This window comes from Camarhynchus parvulus, chromosome 4 (assembly GCF_901933205.1).
Source record: "Camarhynchus parvulus chromosome 4, STF_HiC, whole genome shotgun sequence".
Taxonomy (NCBI): domain Eukaryota; kingdom Metazoa; phylum Chordata; class Aves; order Passeriformes; family Thraupidae; genus Camarhynchus; species Camarhynchus parvulus.
In genome coordinates this window covers 57,385,622-57,400,313 of record NC_044574.1, presented here as the reverse complement: position 1 = coordinate 57,400,313, position 14,692 = coordinate 57,385,622, and the positions used below count along the sequence as shown (strand labels likewise).

The 14,692-nt window shown below is 39.8% G+C and overlaps 1 protein-coding gene across 2 annotated transcripts in view; it reads left to right on the top strand.

Moving 5' to 3' along the window:
• SLC10A7 (solute carrier family 10 member 7) overlaps window positions 1-14,692 on the top strand; it is a 139,564-nt gene that overhangs the window by 115,603 nt on the left and 9,269 nt on the right. For both annotated transcript variants that reach the window (XM_030946911.1, XM_030946910.1), the window contains 2 exons: window positions 3-54; window positions 1,568-1,641. In XM_030946911.1, coding sequence (XP_030802771.1) covers window positions 3-54; window positions 1,568-1,641 — 126 coding nt within the window. The remainder of the gene's footprint in view (window positions 1-2; window positions 55-1,567; window positions 1,642-14,692) is intronic.

The window sequence follows — 14,692 nt, the reverse complement described above, 5'->3', positions numbered from 1 at the left end:
AGTATTTTCTATTCAGATGAGCTTTATGTTTCTGACTTTCCTCTTCTCCACAAGGTAAATGAATCCCAACCTTTGAATATTTCTTTTGTGCAATATCTTTGGTTTGGGTGACAAAGTTTATGCAAATGTGCAAAGGCAGGTTTCTGAATAGGGGTGACCTCATTTTGGTATTTCCTGTTGTCCTTACTGCATTTGCTCTGTTAGAGTTTCATAGGCTACGAGAGCAGGACCTGAATTCTGTCCTTTCTTGTGTGTTAATTACAGAGTTGTTAAATCTCAATCAATCACTGCTATACCTCATCCACTGAAAAAAATGGATTAGCACAGATGTCACTGAAGGTATAATTTGCCCTGCAGACATGCTGATGACATATGAGAGAGAGAACTCAGTTTGACTTTTTACATCTCAAGATACATTTGCTGTGCTGGCAATTCACTCCTCTCTATATATGTCAAATTTGCTACATTTATATGGTGATTCTTAAAAGACAGCTGTCCTGAACTAATGTTTGGTAGAGCTTTTTTTTTTCTTTCCTTTTTTAAAGTCTCAGCTAGGAGGGGCAATTGTACATTCACTTCTCAAAAACTGGTACTGTAAGAATGGTGTCAGCCAGTGGCTCAGGGCATCACTGGTGCTGGCTGGAGTAGCCACATTTATCCTCTCACTTGGGCTTACTGGAATGTTTGTTTAGCAGCACTCTGCTGAACGGGGAGTGCCACAATACAGCAGACTCCAAGCATATGCTTTATATAAATTAAACAGTATCCATAGGGGAGAATCATAAAGGGTACAGTGTCTTAGAGCTACTTAGGCTTCTTTTAGTGCCACAAGAAAATTTCTCTGTGACAAGATCATATTGTAGCCTTAAAAGGCATTTTAAAATAACTTCTGAACTGCTAGACCTAACCTGGGGGGAAGATATGCCCCAACTGTGAAATCTAAAATACCTTAAGCAGTAACCAACTCAGTATGGTAAGTATTTAGAACCTCATAGAATTACTCCTAATTTGGAGCAAAGAGTGATCCATTGGCCACTCATCTCTCTCTCTATATAGATGTCATTTTCCCACCCCTCCTGGCCTTAGTCTCAGTGTTTAAACCCTTAGATGTAGTTTATCTCTGAAGTGGAAGCTAACTCCTTAGTATGGACTCAATATATTGTCCAAACTGAGCATATTGTTACTGTTCCATACTAGAAAAAGAAATAATAGGTAATTTTCTCTTATTTTGTGGAGGCAAGTGGCTTCTGCAGTGACATTTTTGCATATTTGACAAAATAAACTTGTCTGGAATAAAGTTGTGTCCCACACACCATGTCTTCAAAATTTCTATCCTCCACATGGGAGTGTATTCATTAGAGAGCTTGCCACAACAGGGAAACAATTCTGCTTAAACAAAAAAATAAATCAAGCACTACTGTTCATTTACGGGTGGAATTATTTCTGTCACCAGACTGATCAAAGTGATGTGAACGTGTATATGGATCCTCAAAGTAATAATTTTGATAGATGCTGTTTTAAGAAGGTTTTTGCTATCAGAGGTTATTAAAACTCTTTTGTTTTGTAGGAATAACTCTGCTTTCACACCAGCAGACACAGTGGCTATCGTTTTCTGTTCCACACACAAATCCCTCACCCTGGGTAAGTCAGGAGATAAGCTTGTGAGCAAAACAACAGTAACATTCATGCCTTGCTGTGTTTGAAAAAAAAAAAGGTTTAGTTGCTGGTTTTTCTGCTTAAATGGTTTTGGGTTTAGTGTGACAAGTGATGCTACCAGTGTGATACTAATAGTAGAATAATACTCTTGCACAGATGAAATTAATGCTTCCTACAGGGCAAAGAACACAATCTTCTCAGCTGAGATTTTACTGGTTGTACAGCAAGACCACCTGATTTGTGGGAAGCTGTATTTTCCTTTCTGTTCTTATTCTATTCTGTTGCCTAATCCAGTGCTGCTAAAATTTCAGGTTTGTTTCTGAAGAGATGTCTAGGTGTACCTGCCCAGTTTGACAGTAAAATCTTACATCTAAAAGCTGGGATGTACAAGTGAAAATCAAAGGACATAGTGTATTCAGAAATCACAAACAGACAATACTCTTTTGCTTACCATGAGCAAAATGTGTGTGTTGAAGTCTGCAGATACTTTGGATAGCTTTATTTCTTGGCATTCATTTATCAAAACATCACAGAGATATTTGTCACTTATGACCCCATAGTGATAATAAAATGTTCTGATGGATATTCAGAAAATACTGTTAAATCAGAAATGCTTACAGCCACTTGCTGCTGCTTCATCCACAACTGGATTGTTTTCAGATTATAAAAAGAGATGTTTGGTAAAGCATATATGACTGAATATCTGACTCTTTTCAAGAGTGTATCTGTGAAAGAGGAACACAGCTAGTGTCAGTGACAAAGGTAAGAGCTCAGCCTGAAACTGGGGAAGAACAAGTTGGGATTTAGATGTTTTCCAGGTTGGTTTGATAGAGCAAAACTCACCTCAGGGTTCTTTGCTTCAGCCAGGCCTGTGCTGCAGAACTGTTAGCAAGTGCCTTTGAAAGTCTATGGGAATTGGAGGAGTTCCTGGAAGACAAGGAAAAGTCAAAAAAAAGTCTCTTTTTACAGTGGAAATGAGGAGGGGACGAGAAATTATAGATCAGTGAGTTCTAACTTCATTTTGTAGAAAACTACTGAACCAAGTCATTAAATAAATTATTTTAAAAGTGTAGGAAGAACAAGGAAATGAGTAACAGTGCCATAGCTTTGTCAAATACATAGCATACAAAACTAACCTACCTTCCTTTCACACAGGGTCCTGTGGGTTGCAGGGAAACAGCAAAAGTTGTGTGGCTTGAGAGTGTTATGGCTTTTGATATTTGCACAATGTTTTGGGCTCCACAATTCAAAAATTATGTGGACTAACTGGAAAGAAATGAGAAGCGAGTGCCATGAATGATCACAGACCTCAAAAACATGACCCCAGAGGTAGATTGAGGCAGTTGGGATTGTTGAGGGAAGATAACTGAAATACTGCAGTGATCTTCAAATGCATAAAGGGTTGATGCAAAGAAGGAAGAAAGTAAGTCTGTCACAGTGGACTTTGTAAAGAGAAGGACTTTGTAACAGTGATGATGATTTAAGCTAACAATCAGGGAAACCTGTCTAGTGTAAAGCAGTTCAGCTTTGGAATATGTTGCCTGTTGATGTCTTCAATCTCCTATCATTGTAGACAAGCCTCAGATGGGAATTAAATAGCTGGAGTTGATCCTGCCTTGGAGCAGAACATAGATTAAATGACATTGGTCTTTTCCAGCCAAATGTGCTATGAAACTGAGCTTGGACTAATAAATGAGCTTGTATTCAGGATAGTTACTCTTGTATTTGTAGAAAGCAACTGCACACATAAGTCATAACACACTGCTGTGCTTTCTGTTTGGAGGGGTGTATGAACTTAGGGCACAACTGTGATACTACAGAAGAAAAGCTGGACAAGCTGGTTGTGTTTAACAGCACAAATGTGCAAGTTTCCCCTTCTCTCCCCAGAGAGAATAGTTTTATATATGCTCTGTTGCATATTTCTGCCAGCTTGCCATGATACTAAGAAAATAAGCACAAAGCCTTTTTAAATATTTAAGTCCTAAAGGGGCTTGCCATAACCCCCCCAAAAATGAGGACTGTTCCTTTCTTGTACTCACTGTACCCAGCATTGTTATGCAGCCTGTCTTGACCTGACTGTGCACACAGCTGAGTCAGTTCACTTTTCTTCTGCTGCTACACTCTCAATTTTTTATGTTATTTTCTTTTTTAGAAAAACTTAGTTTGAGGTTCCTAGCTCCCTTGACCTTTTGGCTCACATTTTCCCAATTCCAAGTCACTGCTCATATTAGCATAGCCTCATGAGCCAGCTTTTGCATTCTGCAGCTTTCTTTGCCTGAGTACACTGGCAAAAATACTTTGGCCACCTTGACTTCAAGGACTCCTGCAGCTTCTCCCCAGCTACAAATACCTTTTTCCCCTAGTCCATATATCCCATGTCTAAGTGTGTAGGTTGAAGTGAACAGGTAGATAGTGGAACATGGTACTGTGGGGCTGTTTCTCAGCTGTGGACTGTTCTGTCTGCCAGCTTTGGGGCTTTCCAGTCATCCTGGGAGGGGAATGGGGAAATGTTCCTTTTGGCAATCCCCTGGGAGCCTGTCCTTTGTAAGCCTGAAGTACCTGCTGGTCTTGTGTGCACCCCTGCTCCATGGGTGTCCAGGTGTGCCTGCTGTGTATCAGATTCCAGCTGGCTGAGTTTGAGACCATTGATATTTTATTCTGTTTGGTGTTTGTACCAGCTCCAGATAATGTAGAGCTGTATAAAAACAAATCTGTGTGAAAATAAGGAGTATTGGGTTTTACAAAGCCAGGGTGTGATGGGGCATGTCCCTGAGCTGATGATGCAAACAGATATGTTAACCAGAGCAGGCAGCATTTTTTCCTTCACTGAAAGTGGGAGCAGAGTAGGTCTAATTAGTTTTTAAGGATTAGGTGTTTCTGAATGACACTTTTAAATCTTTCCCTGTCCACCCTGGTCTTAGCAGACACAAGACAAACACAGGCATTTTGGCCCTTACTCTTTTGCTGTTCTGGCATATTTCTGCTCGTCCTTAGTTGTTTATTACAAACCATGCAACGAGGGATCTTCTGCTTGCTTATGGTAGAGAGAGCTTTTCCTTCTCCCTCTGTCACTGCAATGCCTGAAAGCACAAACACAGCTCATGCTCTCATTTCACATCTGTTGTGGAGCTCTGCTTTGTTTGTCTTCAAGATTCCAGTGGTAGTGTATAAATGACCCCCAACACTTGTACTTTCACTTTGAAACTGATTTCTCTCAGCTTGGCAGGTGAAACTCCAAATAGGTATGTCTGGCCCATTCCCTAGGGAGCTGAGAATGGCACCAACTAAAGTGGGAGAAGAGCTGACAGCTTTAAAGCTTTAGAAGTGGTAATAGGAGAGGCATGAGAAGACTTTTGTAAGTCACTTTCTCCCACACCATATTATGAAACCAACTAATTCCCATGCAGTGCATGCTCATGAGGCCAACTGCCACTTCCACTGTTGCATCCATGAATAAGCGCTTGCTCTGCACGGAGATGAGTGCTGTTCCCATATGCTGGGTCTTATTTTGTAGACAGAACAGTTGACACACTTTTTGTCTCAAAGATCAGAGTGCAGGGTGTGTTTGTGTAAGGACAAATTGCACAGGGTAGGTGCCTTTGTGTTCCTTAGCTGGGAGCACGAGCCAGTAGCTCTGCACAGAGCTGGGTGCTTCGGCAGGGTTTTGAATAAAGGGCATCACACGTGCAGAAAAACCAATGTTTATTTGCATTTCACCTAAAGAGTGAAGCAGGATGTAAACTTGCAAGGAAGCCAAGATAAATATAGTATCCACAATGGCCTCTGGCATTTTCACCCTCACATTGTTCCTTTTCTCTCCTTTTTCCTGCTCACATATATGCATGGTACATGTGAGCACACACATATGCAGACATTTGATGCATGGCTTTTATTAGTGCATTTGCCATTGATTGATTAGTACTTAGTATTAGTACTTCTTCTATTGATTGATTGCAGATGAAGTGACTATTTGACCTTTAATTATGAGCCTTGCTATTGAAAATGACATTGAGCTATGGCTTCACATAATCCATCTGGAAAGCCCGACATGATGCCATTCCCTGGAGTTCATTCAGTGAGAAGAGAAGAGGCCTCAAGGAAGTGCAAAGCTATCACTGTGGCTCATTTAAAAAAATACTGCAGTTGTTGCTTGCACTTACACAAAAGTTGCAGCCAAATACAGAATGCTATTTGATTTTTTTTCAGAGAGTGAATTGCTAGCTAGAAGTTACAACTCTGAAAGGAAAATTCAGGATTGTCAAAAAATATATATTTGCTTTAATTCTTGGTATTTACTATGTAAAATTATTTTATCAGCAAAAATCAAGGTACTGTTATCTATTTTGGCTACCACAAGGGCAAACATAAATATTGGAGGTATGATGAACAGCAGATTGATAAAACAGCAAAAATAACCCTACCTAATAATAAGATTGGGATATTGTTTGTGATGGAGGACGTATTTTTCCTCATTTGGATTCAGCAATGTAGCAGTTCTCTCACCATTAAGCCCTTCAAGTAATACAATCAAAGTTTTTAGCCTACCAAATAATTTCAGGCAAGAATACAGTTCATTCTAGAAATAAAAGCCAAAACACCAACTTACTTTTGTCTTGTTTTAATTTATTTCAAATTTATTTTTTAAATACTCAGTTTCTTACTGCTCAAGTACTTGAGCAATGGCCTTGAACAATTCCTAAAAGCCTGCTGTGGTGCAGCAGTAGATTCAGAGGGGAATGTCTGCGAGGGGATCATCCAGGCTGTGGATTAATCAGCCTGTGCCTTCCCCCGAGCTGCACAGTGGGACAGAGGGCATCATGCTGACAGATAGCTCCAGTCTGCTCCCAGGTATCTATAGTTTTCTGTCAAGCTTTCTACAGATATCACCTGATAAGGTTTTTCAGGATAAATAATATATTGAGATGCTGTACTAATCCATTGTAGATTCTTTTTATTGTATCGTGATAATCACCTTTCTCCTTTAAATGGAAAAATGTTCTGACTTGTGCTAAGATAAAAAGTGGGTGATTTTAAAAAGGAGGCATCTCTTAATCATTCTGTAATCGAAAGGTAGGATGGCAAAGTCATGTGTGTTGCCCTAAGCAAGTATTGAGGCTATTCTCTGGTATTTTTGGAGTGTAGTGGTTTTTCTCTGCTCCTGGCAGAGAACTTTCCTCTAAGGCAGTTATTCATCAAGGTCCTCTGCCTTTCACGTAAAGATATAGAAAATAATCCTGGTTAATTGCTCTCTGAAAGTTTTCAAGAGTAAGACTTTTTGTGCTGTTTTTTACTTTCAGAATTTTCCCATGAGTGTTGGACAGGAGACTTTACCACATCCTGTCATACCTCTTGGTGTTGGTAGTGCTTGAATTTGCGTTTATATCTTTTACAGGCTTTTAGTCTCATTCCTTCCCCAGGTGTCTGATAGGATGATGAAAGTAAATATGATTCAGCTACTCCTCTGCCAGGAACTGGTGGGTGCTGTCCCTTGGGGCAGAAGGGAAGCTGATGGGAGGAGAATGCTTCAAAGAGTGAGTGTCTTCTAAAGGCTGTGTCCGGACTCCTCACTGCTGCCCAGAGAGTTGGGAACTCTCACATTTCTGCTTCTGAGATCCCTCAGGAGTGGGCTTAGTGACTGCTGGAACCTTTTTTAAGTTTTGATATGGTGATTGTTTGGGCCAAAATGAAATCTTTTTCTCATCACTTCAGTCTTTGCCCAGCATTTGCTTGGAAGGAACAGCAGGTTATTGTCTGGGCTTTTTCCTCAGCTCTGTGATTCTCCTCTCTGCCTCTGGAAAAATAAGAACCATGGGATTTGTGTTACATGAGATGGCAGTGGTGAGAACAGAAGCATCTTGATCTACTCCACTTTTCTCATGTTAGCATCTTTTCTAGGCAGGTGAGTCACATTTCTTAGCTTGGCAGTCTTCTAGAGCCAACATTTGGTTCTTACCCACCAGTGTTATCAGTCAGGTTGTCACCAAGTCCCTGTCATGTCTTCTCTTTCAGCAGACCTCAAAAAATGCCTGGGAAAGGCTGTTGCCTATATCCAGTACAGCTGCAAAACCATGTGTATCTGGATATATATATAATACAAGATTTTATACAGATATGTTTATCTATGTCAGAATATTAGCAAAGTGAAATATAAGCAGAAGATTTCTGTAACTGGGGATAGGGTGAGTGTCTCCTGCTTGCACACACCAATCACTGTCTTGCCCAGGAAGTCAAACTGACAGTTTTGGATAGGCTGTGGTCACTGAGATTGTCTGTGTCAGAGCATCAATCTTATTTTCTCTCATTACTCATATGTGGCTTGCCCCTGTTTGCCTCCTTTGGAGCAAGGCATCCCTGGGTCTGAACTTTGCAGGGAAATGTGCTGGCAGGCCAGTCTGACAGTAGGAAATGGCATAATCCAGTGAGTCATGGTGGCTTTTGGGCACAGAATACCTGGTTCTCCCTTGGCTTTTTTAACCACAACTATCACAATCTAGTACATTTAATCTGTTGCAGTTTAGTCAAATTTGACCTCTCTGTGATTCTAGAAGGGGAAATACTACAGCAAATTAGGGAATCTCCTTTCCTTTCTGACCTGAAACATATGTTTCTTTGATTAGACCTAGAATGTGGCAAGAAATTCTATACCAGCTCCCAGGGCTTCCTTTTCATCTGTATAGGTTTTCTATTAATATTTAGAAAGTTTGCCTGCAGCAGTACTAAAATGTGCACCAGAGGACAACAGTTGTTTACTGTGTTTGAACTGAAGAATCTCTCCCAGGAGATCTCATTCACTTGAAGTTTACATCTCTCAATCTCGACTTGCAGAAAGGGATCGATGAATAACAATTGTCATTTCAGAGTTGCACCTCTCCAATTATTTATTTGGTTGTGTATCTTTCCAGAAGCACACGTAATTGGATCAGACACTAAAAACCAGATTGCAGGTTTTTAATGACAGCAAGCTCATACCACTTTATAATGAAATAAAAAAAAGTAAACACACATATCCATCTGTAAAATGATAATGACACAGGAGCTCTCCCTCCTCACCTAAAACAATTAAAGTTAATTTATCTACTTTAAGAAACTGCATTATATTCAGCAGACAGCTGACAGGTTACCCTTGGGAAGATCCATGTTTGGACATGACTCAAGTTGGGTTTTTTTTTTACCTCAAGCTGGCAGAGGCTACGAGTGTCACCCATGCTAAAGCTGGTGACTATTGAAGATGATGTTGAGTCTCCCTGAGAGAGTTGTATCTACATTTGCTCTCTCAGTGCACCTTCTGGCAGCCAGTCTGAGCTGCTGACTCCAGACACCTCTAAAGCAGTGGGTGCAAAGATGTGGGAAATCAACAGCAGCAGTGAAATCTGGAAATCTCCTGTTGCAGGAGAGTTTGGAAGTCTGGAGCAGGGATCCAGCTCTAAAAGCTACCATGAGCACTGCCAGCACATAACCTCATCCACAGAGTTTTCCAATAGGAGACAGTGTCCCATAGGATTTCAAGGTGGAGGGAGCTCTTTTCTTAAAATGCCTTCCCAAATGGAGCAGTAAGATGTTCTGGTCTCATATATTCTTTTTTTCTGGCTACGGAAATTAGATTAATAAAGGAAAAATTATAGGTTTTTCCTTTATGAAAAGAAGGGTTTTCCTGGCTTACTATTTATAATGAATTTGTGTATAATTTTTTCCTTTGCATCAAGGTTACAGGTGGAGAAAATGCTTTAAAAAAATTAGTATGAAACAGGTTGGAGCATAAACCTTTCCTGCTTGTCTTTACAAACATAATAAGAAAAACTATAAAACATGTTTTTAATGTTTTTTTAAAATAATATGTGTAGATAAATCTATATAATCAAAACTTGAATGCTGTGAAACCTTAGCCTCAGCTGTGTGTGGAAAGGCAGTAATGTTCAAGGAAAGAATCAAATTAATCAAATTTCAGCTTTGTGGGTTTAGGTTGCTTGTCCATCTCTTTGTCCAGAATTCCTTTTATTAGTAGGTTTCCTGTACTAAACCTCTAAAAAGGGTTTTAAATTCTATTAATTTTAGCTTTGTAGCTTAGTTATTGATAGCAAATTTGTAATTTGTTATCAATTTGCTGCCTGTGCTTTGAGTAGGGGGGGTGTGTGTATGAAGAGTGAACTGATATTCAGGCAAAAAAAAAAAGCACTGAAGTGTGAGTGTGGGCTTACAGCATTGCTACATCCACATTGTGGTGCCAAATTAAGAATAAGTCACATATGAAAAATGACTTAGGGTGTTCAAATCATTCCTGAATTCCCTGTTAACTAATTCCTACCACCATATTTTCAGCCAGGTGGAGGTGTTCTGGAGTCTCAGGCACCAGTCTTCAGTTGTTGGTGTTAAATGTTTCATTGTTAGCAGCTGGTGAGATTGCCTATGCTGTTCATTAAACATCACTTCCAATCTGAATGCACCCATTGAAGCCCCAGAAACAGACAAAGTCTGCTTTCTTTCTGTTCCTCCCAGCTTTTGCAGTTTTATCTCCTTAAAACTTTGATGGTATCAAGATGTGCTGTTCCTTGGTAGCTGTACTTACGTTGCACTTGAATTACTGATTTCTGTATGAGTATAGTATATATATATTTTCTTCTGGAGAGAAAGAATGAGCAAAAGCATTCAAAGTATATTAGGTTTTCTTCTCTTTTTAAATTCTTGTTAGAGTTACAGCAAAAGGAAAATTCTCTTTCTCATTAATTTCTCTTCCTCTTCCTCCTTTACTTAAATATTGTACCAGTCCAGTCTCCTTTAACATAGCATAAATTCCTGCATCCCACAGAACTATGCTAAGTTCTGTGGCTAGTATGTGGCCACATCACTGACTAAGGGCAGAGTCTTCCCAGTAATTCTAGCCCTGCAAAGAGGTAAATCATTTAATGTAATACAAGGGGATTGTTCTTTCCCAAAGAGAGGGAAATGTTTTTGAAGATTAGGGTCCACACCTCCAAACTCAGTGAGAACAGCCTCCATTTTGCAGTTTTCCCCTGCAGTTCTTCCAGAGCCTCTTAACATCCCACAGTCCCTTGTGTAATCTCCCCCTCTAATGTTTATTTGTACCACTCCATGAGCCTGGTGTTTGCTTTCCATTACACTTGTCACTGACCTGAAATATGAAAACATACTGAAAAAATTGTCTTTTTTTTTCCTTGAGAACATTTTAGGCCTGAATCTTCTTCATACAGCATGTATGTGGGCAAAAGGGCACAATTCTCCCTGCAATGTAATGTGATCTCATATTACATTGGAAGGTGCTTTCTTTGGCTGGAATGGCAATACTCAGTAGCCAGCAAATATTTGCATTGTTAGAGGTTGTCAGGTATCATTTAGCTATTCCCATACCTGAAAGAAACTGGTCCTTAGGGAAAAGCATTTAACTTGAATTCAGGGTGTGCTTTGGAGAGGGCATGGATGTAGGAAAAAGAATCCAGTTAATTTGTCAAAAGCATATTTTTCTATCATGATCTCAATATGTCATAGCACAGTCTGAATGAGGACAAGAAACATCTATCCTTGGTTTGGCTTCACTGAGGACAGGCATAGTGTGTGACCTTCTGTCTCCCCAAAACTAACCACAGCAAGGATTTGCCTGGGAAGAAACAGGGAAGCCCTTAAGAAAGTTTTCAAGTGAGATGAGCAGTATCTTGCTGTTCTGGCAGCTCTCTGCATGAACAACTCTTTTCTAATCCTCTAAATTGGGCACTGCCTGAATCTTACCAGCCCTTCCCACCATGCAGCCACTGGGCTCCAAGCAGAACTGTTCTGAAACTCGGCAGTCAAATTTCAGGTGCTCGTTTGGCTCTGTCTTTGCAGCATAAATTCAGAGCCCCCCCTGCTCTGGCAGCCTGGGAGAGGTTCAGCACAATATAAGCCCCTCTTTACAGGCCTTTTCTCAGATGAAGAAATGGCTGTTGGACCAATAATGTTCCTTTCACATCAATCCCTGAGAGGATCCTTCAGTAAGAGAATAGCGTGGAGAGCATCAGAGAAGCTACTATCATGCACTTGATTCATTTTGTGTATTGCACTTGAAGACTGTAGCAATTGAGAGTTCTGAAATGCATTCACAAGTAAAAGGGAGAGGTAAAAATTCAGAGCTAAAGCTTTTCTTCCAAGTATTTCCACTGCCTCTTTGTGAGGGGTCTTTGGCGTTCTGATTCCTGATGGTTCCATAGCCCTAGGATGACCTCTCTGTTTTGCCCCAAATCTCTATTTGTGAGAAGAAGTGCTGCAGTGTTTTGTGATGTGGAATGTGCTTCAGTAATGTAGGCAATAAAGGTTTAGGATAAATTGTTTGTTATGAAGACGTTGAAGGGAAAAAAACCTATACAGTGAAGTATGGAAGCACGGCACTAGCAATAATTCTGCTTTGGGTGTGAGGGATAATGGCCTGTGTTTTGGTGGTAATAAAAATGTTCTATTAAGTTCTCTGAACCCATTGCAATGTGATAGAAAACAGCAAATGATGAAACAGTGCTTAAAGGGGAGCTTACACATCCAGCGAGCATAAAATAAACATACTAAAATAGAAAAACCCCCTGATTTCCAGTACTTATTGTTTTATCATTTCCATCAGGGGTATAGGATGAAAGAAAACTCTTACTTGCTTGTTAGAAGAAGAAAGCTCCTACTTGAAGTTCTTACTTGGCAGATGTCAGTTGAAAGCTCTGCTAAGGAATATGCTGCAATGTCAAACTCTGTTGGGTAATTTTAGACAAATGTGTCATGTGTGACATGGAAATATGGCATGCTGTACATTAGTGATTTCCCAAGTGTTTGGATCAGGTAGTAATGTGCTGAGAAAGTGCTCTTTATCTCTCCACACTGTGTACTTGTATAGCAGTGGGGAAAGGCTTTTGGTAGAAATTACTTTAGTCAGAAAAAGAATCCATTTACAATATGTGCCTTCTAACATCTTTCAGACAATGCATTGTATTAAAGAGGCATTTTTTGATTAATGTTTTATAAACATTTTTCAGCATGACAGCTTAAAGTCCCTGTAAAATTGTAAATGCGTGCATAGTGCTCACTTCCATAAAGTCAAATGCCATCTCATAAAGTCTAGTTGGATCCTGTCAGTGACAGTGACACAGAATCAGAACCTTGGAGCATTAAAATTAATTTGCTTCATTTATATTACTGCAGTGATAGCTAGATGAAAAGAGTCCTATATTTAAATTAACTTTAAAATACCTTCAAATCTTTTAGGGTTTTTTATTATTATTATTTTACAGTTAACTAAATGTAGTGAAGTGCAGCATAATATTTTCATGGGCCTTTTAGGAAATGTGAAAATAGCAAAGGGGAAAGGGGAAGATGTGGGAGGCTATACTGGCTGCAGACTGGGGGAAGGATTAAGTAGCTTTCAGTTGAGCAGGTTATTAGAGAAGCAGTGGCCTTTGGCCAGGGCTGATAGTCTACAGCCTTGGAGCCAAGCTGGAACACCCTGGAGCAATGGAGAGCTGCAAGAGCAGTGCTCTCACTCTTCCTCGCTGCTGTTGAAGGTCAAGGATAAACAGTGTTTCCTTTGCTTTCCTCAGGTTTGCAAAGTGCTTAATATGGAAAAAGAAGAGCTGAGTGAGGACACAAAAAAGGGAGAAAACTGCAATGTGCTCCCTGTCACAGACCTGACTTCTTCTCTCAGCTGCAGTGGGACTGTGATGTTGGTGCCCCTGCCCTTAGTGGAGCTGAGTGATTTTAGTGGAAGTAGCCAAAACTTACATGGCTGCAATGAGTAGAATCAAAGGTCTTGGGAAGCAAACCCTTGGAGGCTGAAAGCTTGGGAGTGGAGGAGGGAAAAGGAGGAAGGGAGAAAACACAGACAGAAAAAGAGCCTCTGAACATCAGGGCCAAAGAGCAAGGAGGAAGATGGGAATGTGGGGGAGCACTGGTAGGAGAAACATACCCAAACAAAGGGGAAGAGGGAAATTTGGGGTAAATAACTGGGAATACCAATGATTTTGTTTGAAAGGGATACCTATAGAACAGTCTTTGGTTTTTCTCCTTTCTGCTGCAGCTCTCTGTAGTTCTAGTCAGGTGGGGTGCTGCTGTCTCATCCCACGCCTGTCTTTGGAGGAAGATGGGAAGCTTGTTAAAGCCCCACTTTGAGCAAAGCTGACCAGCTTAGCACCAAAGCACAGAAGGCAACTTTGTTATTCAGGTCTCATGATATTTAGTGAGTGAGGCTCTTTGGCAGAGAGTTGAACCAGATTCCTGGAAGCTTCTAACTCCATAAACCACAGCAGCATGAATGGGTGTTTTTGGCATGAGCCTTCAGTGTTTGTTTTTCTCCCAAGTGTTTATATATGTATATTTATATACACATATATATATGAGAAAAATGTAATTGTTTTTGTGTTTCATTTTAAAAGAGGTAGAAGTAACTACTAGAGTATGTTTTCCCTAATTAGATATTTGCATGGGTTTTATATGTTTGGAAAACATTAGCAGTCACTGCTAAACTGATGCTTGCAGCTGCTACATATTGCTACTAAAAAGTTTAGATGGCATTTTTAAAAATAAATAACACTCATGCTGTTTAGTTTAGCTTTGTGGTAATGTTACTGACACAAGCGTTTGGGACTACGCTATGGGGATCTCTGTCACGAAATATTTTCTGAGAGAGTTGTATACTGGCAAAGTTAGAATTATAAAGATCAGAAAGTGCATGAAAAGGCAACAAGGTTGGGTTTCTTTTCTTTCCATTAGACTAGTCCTTACCTGCAAAAATGATTATTTCTTCTTTTCATCAGTTAGCATTTCCTGGTAAATAATAGGAACTTTAATTGCACATTAGTAGCTTCCAGGAACCTGTTGTTGTGACATGTATTTAAACAAGCTGTGAATTAAGAACCTCTTTCTACCCAGTGATGTAATTATATTGTCACGCTAATTATAGTATTTTGTATTTATATATGACAACTTTAATTTTCTTTTCCTAGTTGACAAAAATAGTTTTCTTCTAGAGAATTTACCTTTTAAGCTGGAATTTCTTTTCTTTCAGAAAATGTACAGT